This window comes from Castor canadensis, chromosome 1, assembly GCF_047511655.1.
Source record: "Castor canadensis chromosome 1, mCasCan1.hap1v2, whole genome shotgun sequence".
NCBI classification, from domain to species: Eukaryota; Metazoa; Chordata; class Mammalia; order Rodentia; family Castoridae; genus Castor; species Castor canadensis.
This window is the reverse complement of record NC_133386.1, coordinates 5,188-12,179: the sequence shown is the minus strand read 5'-3', so window position 1 is coordinate 12,179 and position 6,992 is coordinate 5,188. Positions and strand designations below refer to the sequence as shown.

Genomic DNA, 6,992 nt, shown 5'->3' with positions numbered 1-6,992 from the left:
TTTTAATCAGGCACACAACCATTTTTATTAGAGAAAAATGCATATACAAATAAGGCCCATTTCACTTATAGATAACTAGTTCACACTTTGTATATATTTCCAGATTTATATCTATGCATATGTATGAGTATTTCTTCAAAAATAGCATACCATGAATACATGATCCATAATGGTATCTTGGTGTTAATTTAGACCTCTTATTTTGTGGTTACACAGGCATTAACACTTTCCACTGTGGATATACCAAAATTTATCTTAATTCCCTATCATTGGACATTTTTGTTTTAGTAATACTTAAGACATTGTAAGTAATGTCTCAAGCAACACCTTTATTCTCCCATCTCTGGTAGTTACTTGTTTAGGATAAAGTCCTAGAGATGGACTTGCAAGGTTAACTTTTTGTTTTTGGGTGGTAGTGGGGTTTGAACTCAGGTCACTCCAGCATTTGAGCCATGCCCCTAGCATAAGCAACATTTTTTAAGGCTTTAAGGTATCTTTAAGGTGTATCTGTTACATCTTGCTTCCACACAAATTCCTCTGTGTAGCCAGTGCCCAAGGTACAGCTCTCAGCACAGGTAAAGATGGTCAGAACGCCCCAGTCAACACTCGTGCCCAGTCTGTCTGCCTTTAGGTGGTTCAGCAGTTGCGGCATGACCTGAGAAAGAGGGTAAGTGAGAATGCTGCTTTAAGACAGGGAGCCCTATCTGCTCTCAACATTACAGCCACCTTCTTTTACTGCCATGCTGAGCCATGTACATCTCCTTTTTGGTAGTTTTCTAATGTCCAGAAACACAAGTTGGGTGGTTATACATTAAAATAGTCTAAGGCCATACCTGGAATTCAAATATTCTCTTGGCACCACAGGGGCAATCTGGAATATCCTTTTCTTGAGGGATATTCTCACCAGAAATCCACATGGGTTCAATGCCTCTTCCATACCTGAGAATCTGATGAATGAGGACCATATTTAAAATCAACACCTCACCAGAAGTTTCTAATAGCAACCTGACAATCACTTACAGAAACTCCACATGTGCTCCTACTGCCTAGAGAACTCCTGACTCTTGTAAATATCTCCAAAGCCATCATTTCGGTGTATTTACTAGATGATGTTTTTCCTACATAAGATGTTGAATCTTAACATTGAGAAGGGAGTCCCTTTGACTTCCCGTGACCAGATTAGGCATACAAAATGCTGTTAAGTTGGATAAATCTTACAAAAAGGTAAATTCATTGTAATCAGCTTCCTATAACAACAGAGTAGTTTTCCTATGTTTTGTTAAAAGCATCATCATTGCTAAAAGGTATCTTTGTGTCTGGAACATAAATCAGTTCTTCCTATAAATACCTGGATGCTTACTTGGTCCAGTGACTTATTTTCAGGAATGTAGCCATACCTTTCTAAGCCAAAGGTATCTATGGGAAAACTGGCTCTGTGTGTATTCTGCCAGTGGTGCCTACACTCTTATGTATCTTACACAACATCTCACTCATCTCCCATCCTGGATGCTTTCTTTAGTAAGTGAATACTATACAGTATAACCCACTGGTCTTTCAGCAACTAAAAAAATGGAGCATAACTGCAAAAACATTTTTCTATGTGGCCCATCTTTTAAAAGAACTATGACAATATTTTTAAAAGCCTACTCTTGAGGCTTCAAAGGAACAGACTAGCTTCATTAGAAAGTATTGTTTCTTAGGGACTATCTTTAAAAAAAAAATGTCTGAAAAGAACAAAATGGAGAAGTGCAAATTCTATTTTACCTGCTCTGGTTCAAGGGCTATCTGAGTTTTAAACTTCTGAAAAATGTGATCTTCCCTGGATTCATGCTTTGCCATAGAATCCAGTTCTTCCTCAAGTGCTTCACCTGAAAAAGCAATGTAACAATTACGGAAAACAGCGATAATCTACAGTTCACAGGTGACCCAGTTTTAAGCAGACAGCAGCTTTTTCTAAAGCTTCAAATTAAAAGATGGACCCAAGTCAGGACTATGCGCAACACACCATAGGACATCTACACTTCTATTCTTTAAGATATGTAGACTTTTATTTCAACTCTTCTTATACCATACATATCTCCTTTCCCAAATTGTATTCCTCATTCTATCACCCAATGTCCATTTCCTGAACCAAATTCATGTTTGGAGTCCCAGCCACCCTGAACCACTGCTGCCCCCAAAAGACCAGTGGCTTCCAGTATAACCTTCAGTCTTGGTAACATAAACCAAAATATAACTTTGATGTCTGGAGTCTTATAAGCTGGAATAAATTTCACCACTTTGATAAACTTGGGAAGACCTTAAGTAATGAGAGTCACTTGTATAGCCAGGACCCACTGAGGAGCCCTAAATACCTCAGACTGACGCTCCCTCAAGTGCAGTTTCAGTGTGACCTTTGGGACCTTGCCCTAGTTAACTTTGATAGCTTCCTTGATCTCTAGTATGATCATGTTCCAACATCATTTGAGCATGCCAGTTCTGGATTCAACCGATTCCCCAAAGAGATTACAATTCATTTTAAAGAAATGGCACTTACACCTCATGAATACCCACTAGGAATGAGTTATTTCTAAGCCTTTTCAGTGGATCAACTACATCAGTTTACACTCATACTTCCAGTATAAACTCAGACCTACATCTTATACACATTTACATCATCCTCCCCTGCCTGACATACCAACATAGTGACTCATCTGCTTTAATCTCTAATGCACAATCACCCCAAAATAATAGATGTGACATGTTTATCGAAACACTCTTTCAGTACTTTTCATCCTTGGGGGTAGATTCTTCTAGGGATGCGGTATCAAATCACTGTGTTCTCAAGTCATTTAGAATAATTGAGCAGTTACATGACTAATTCAACAATTACATGTACTTTTGATTATTTGTGACTGCCTTTTAAAGGTCCCCCCCCACAGTCGCATCAATCACATTCTCCATGCTCTCCGTTTTGAAGCATTTTGGTGACCTACCGTTTCTAAAAACATAATCAGTAGTGTACATGCATAGAGACTCATGCATAGTCCTCTCCAGGCAGAGTCCCTAGGACCTGTACTCTTTACCAGTCACCAAATGGCATTTAATTTCCCTGAGCATTATGTGGGTTTCTCCCAGAACACTGAGCACCTTAACTGGGTGCTACTGTTCTGTGCTGTGTCCCCATTACCAAGCATGAGATGGGGCATAAAACCAAACTCTCAAACATGTTTTCTTTTTTCTTTTTGCGGTATTGGGGTTTGAACTGAGGGCTTACACCTTAAGCCACCGTACCAGCCCCTTTTTTGTAAAGGTTTTTTTCGAGATAGGGTCTCGTGAATTATTTGCTAGGCAGGCTGGCTTTGAACTGCAGTCCTCCTTATCTCTGCTAGGATTACAGACATAAGCCACCAGTGCCCGGCTCAAATGTGTTTTCTAATATATAAGGTAAATGAACTATAAACCAATAAGTTGATATTCTAATTTAGTTTCTATAAAATCTGATGTTGTGGTAGTTAAGAGCTCAAGTTCTGGAGTCAGCAAGTTCTAGGCTCAAACTCAAATTGTAAAACCTCAATTATGTGACAAAAGCATGTTACACCCAGAACCTTGATTTCCTCACTTGCAACATGAGGCAGTCTCTAACATACCGGGTGGCTATTGGGATTTCAATGAGCTGGTACACAAGCAGCCTCAGGACACAGTGAATGTTCCATTACTTATCAGCATTTGTATTGGCTACTATTATAAACAGTCTCCTAGGTATTTGGTCAGCATAGAGACAGCAGAGTAGAATTCTAAACAAAATAGTAAGTTTGTATATAAAGTTGGCAAGATCAAAGAGTAACTTTGGCTTTGTGGCTTGTCAAATACTGTACAGGCACTCTGAGAAACACATTTTGTACCCAAAACTTGTCCCACCCAAGTGGCGATCTGGATACCTCTTATCTTTATAGGGAACAGAAAATATCTTTATAGGGAACAGAAAATATCTGATATATACCAGGATGGGAGGTATAGGAAGGTTATTTTTCAGCTGAGGTACCATCTGACAATGACAGGTTAGACTCCCAAGTAAGAATTTGTTCCTCTTTGTACCACTTTCTTGGCATTTTGCCTCCTGTTTAATTGTTTAGAGAAGTTCTGAAACTGTTGTGATTTAGCTATAATGGGTACTCAAAATTCTCACGTGTTGAAAGCTTGGCTTTCACAGCTTTGGCTGTGCTACTAAAGTTTCTGGAACACAAGAGTGCTACCTTAGTGAATGGGCTAACCCATTGATGAATTCATAGCTGATTAGGCTATTAGGAAGTGGGGCCTGTTTGGAAGAAGTAGGTCATGCCTTTGAAGAGTATACCTTGTTCCCAACCCGTGTGGGTCTCTTGGTTCCTGGACACCACGAGGATAAGCAAGTACACTATGCCACATGCTCTTGCCACCATGTTATGCCTCACCACAGGGCTGTAGCAATAAAGCAAGCTAACCATGCACTGAAAACCTCTGAAACCAGGACCTAAAATAAATCTTTATACCTTTAAGTTGTTTTTCAAGTATTTGGTCATAATGACATAAAACTAATACAATAACTCCTTACCCATGCTTCCTGTAATCTCAGAGTCATCTTTTTCCATAACTTCAGGCATAATTTCATCTTCTGTTTCTATTACAATTTCAAATTCTGGAAAAAGGAAGTTGTGATCTGGAACTATATGGTCCAAATGATCTAAAACAAAACAGTTACTAGTATCATTTGTATTTAAGTTTTAAAGATCCTCTAACAATTTCCTATTTCTAAAGCATAGCCATGCATTGTATGACACCTAGATGGTGCTGTTCAATCACTCCAGATACACAATAAACATTACATGAGGCTGCTGCCAGTGTAATAAGATGTATCACTTTATAGTAAATATTTTAATAAGGATTACAGTCTAAATTTAAAAAGCACAGTAAATACAATAAACTAGTCACAATCGCTTACCAAGTATTATATACCGTGCATATTTGTATGTGGTGTACTTCGATGACAGCACTGTAGGTTTGGTTATGCCAGCCATCAACAAAAACAAAACGTGTTACATTTTGTATTTGTGGTGATATTGGTGTAAACAAGTGTGGTGCCATTACAATGGCTACAGAGTCACTAAGCAAGAATAATTCTTCATTGCCATTATAATCTTATTGCTTCACTATTGTTCATGCCATCTGTCAACTATAGTGATACAGTGCACAAGTATTATATTCCATGTGACAACAGTTTTCTTTAGTAAACATTGATAGTTCTGGTAGATTAGGAGTCAAACGTTAAATAGTTGTATTAAGGCAAAGCGGGTCACACAGAGTGATTAAAACTTCACTGCCACTCTTATGAAGATGTCCATGTTATCAATTCTGAAAACTACTATGCCCTTTCTTACTCCAACTTTAAAATTTATCTGGAAATAAAATATCTGGGTTGACAGAGGCTATGGAACGGGGCTGAGGGACATAGGACACAACAGAAAGGACTTACCTGGTTGTGTACAAGTCTGCTTATGTCCCAACCTCCAGTCTAGTGTCTGATGCTCCTTACTGCAGTAATGTGCCTGGTGGCACCTGGAGCATGTTTTAGGACCTAAACAGCCACAAACCCTGCAGAGATGAGCACCAGACTTAAGCCGTAGACACAAAGATTCTCCTGCTTCTGAGGGAGGGTTCTCAGAAGGTGGCTCATATGAGTAAAACTCGTTTTTCCTGGGTAGCTGATTCCTGAAAACTAAGGATGAGGAGAAAAATTTATGAAAGGTATAAACATTTTCAGTGAAAAACAAAACGATTCATATATTTAAGCCTCCCTCTATGCCTTGCCTGGTAGAAAGAAAAGGTATTCTTTTTTTAAAGAGAGAAATTTAATTTTTTGCTTTCGGGGAGCTTATTTTATAAAGAGGAAAAAAGAACGAAAATGAAAAATAAGGAGCCTTTAAAATCCAGAAACTAGATCCTGTCTCGCATTAGCCACTGAACTGGCGTTTGGAGTGGATTCCAGCCAATGAACTGAATGATAGGATTAACCGTTTAGTCAGACTGTAAAAAGATGAAAAAGCTGAAGGCGCCGAGACAGGAAGCCCGGATCCCCGCCCCTCTCCACTCCCCAACCCCCAGTCCAGGGACGTCCCCGCCTCCCGGCCCGGCCGAGCACCTCGCAGGCCTGCGCAGCACGGCGGCTCGCGGCAGCAGAAGAGGAAGAGGCCGCGGTGGAAGGCGTCGGCGCGGCCGGGCAGCGGCGCGTACACCTGCAGCAGGAAGGCCAGCGGCCGGCCGCAACGTGCGCACGACAGGGCTCCGGGTCCCGGCAGCCCGCTCGCGCCCAGCCACGCTGGCCGCCCGCCCACCTTGCTGGGGAACTGCTCGCTGCGCAGCCGCCACGCTGGTGCCTTCTCCACGAAGCCTAGTTCTACCCTCCCGGCCGGGGCCGCAGCGACTTCCATTGTCGGCCACGCGGAAGTGAGACCGGAAGGGGGAAGACTGGCGCCAGCACAGTAGGCAAGACACCAGGAGGACAGCGATTCAGAAGCCGGTGGAAGAGCGGTGTGGACGAGCAAGACCACAAAACTTTTCCCGCGGTGGCCCGCCCCTGGCTTCCGTACTTCCGGCCCGTGACGTTAAGGCGGGGAGATGCCACACGTGACTTCCGGATCTTGGGGTTGCGCGTGGCCTGCAGGGTGCCGGCAGTGGTGCTGCTGAGACTGAGGGGCGTGATGCGCACGGAGGAGGAGCTGTGTCAAACCTGTACTGCTGAAGCGGAAGGATGTGGAGTCGGCGAGAAACCGGTGGGAGAATGAGATGGGGGTGGATCGCAGTTTGAGGGCATCCGGAGCAAATAGTTCGTGAGACTGTATCTCCAAAATAAGCAGAGCAAAAATGGACTTGGAGGTATGGCGCAAGCGGTAGAGCACCTGCTTTGCAAGTGGGAAGCCCTAAATTCAAATCGCAGTCCCACAAAATAATAAAAAATGTAAAACAGATACATTGAG

At 42.0% G+C, this 6,992-nt stretch overlaps 1 protein-coding gene across 2 annotated transcripts; it reads right to left on the bottom strand.

Annotated features, from left to right (window-relative positions):
• Pdcd2 (programmed cell death 2) lies at window positions 1-6,615 on the bottom strand. Of its 2 annotated transcripts, none has more exons than XM_020186073.2 (6): window positions 6,158-6,615; window positions 5,492-5,734; window positions 4,574-4,657; window positions 1,765-1,868; window positions 834-947; window positions 1-655 (listed from the first exon to the last, which is right to left on the bottom strand). In XM_020186073.2, exons 1-6 carry the CDS (start codon window positions 6,444-6,446, stop codon window positions 497-499), a joined length of 993 nt encoding a protein of 330 aa, XP_020041662.1. In that variant the 5' UTR covers window positions 6,447-6,615; the 3' UTR covers window positions 1-496. The 2 variants fall into 2 exon arrangements, with proteins under 2 accessions (XP_020041662.1, XP_020041661.1); XM_020186072.2 differs by having other exon boundaries at window positions 4,574-4,702; window positions 6,158-6,614.
• Between the last annotated feature and the right edge of the window lie 377 nt (window positions 6,616-6,992).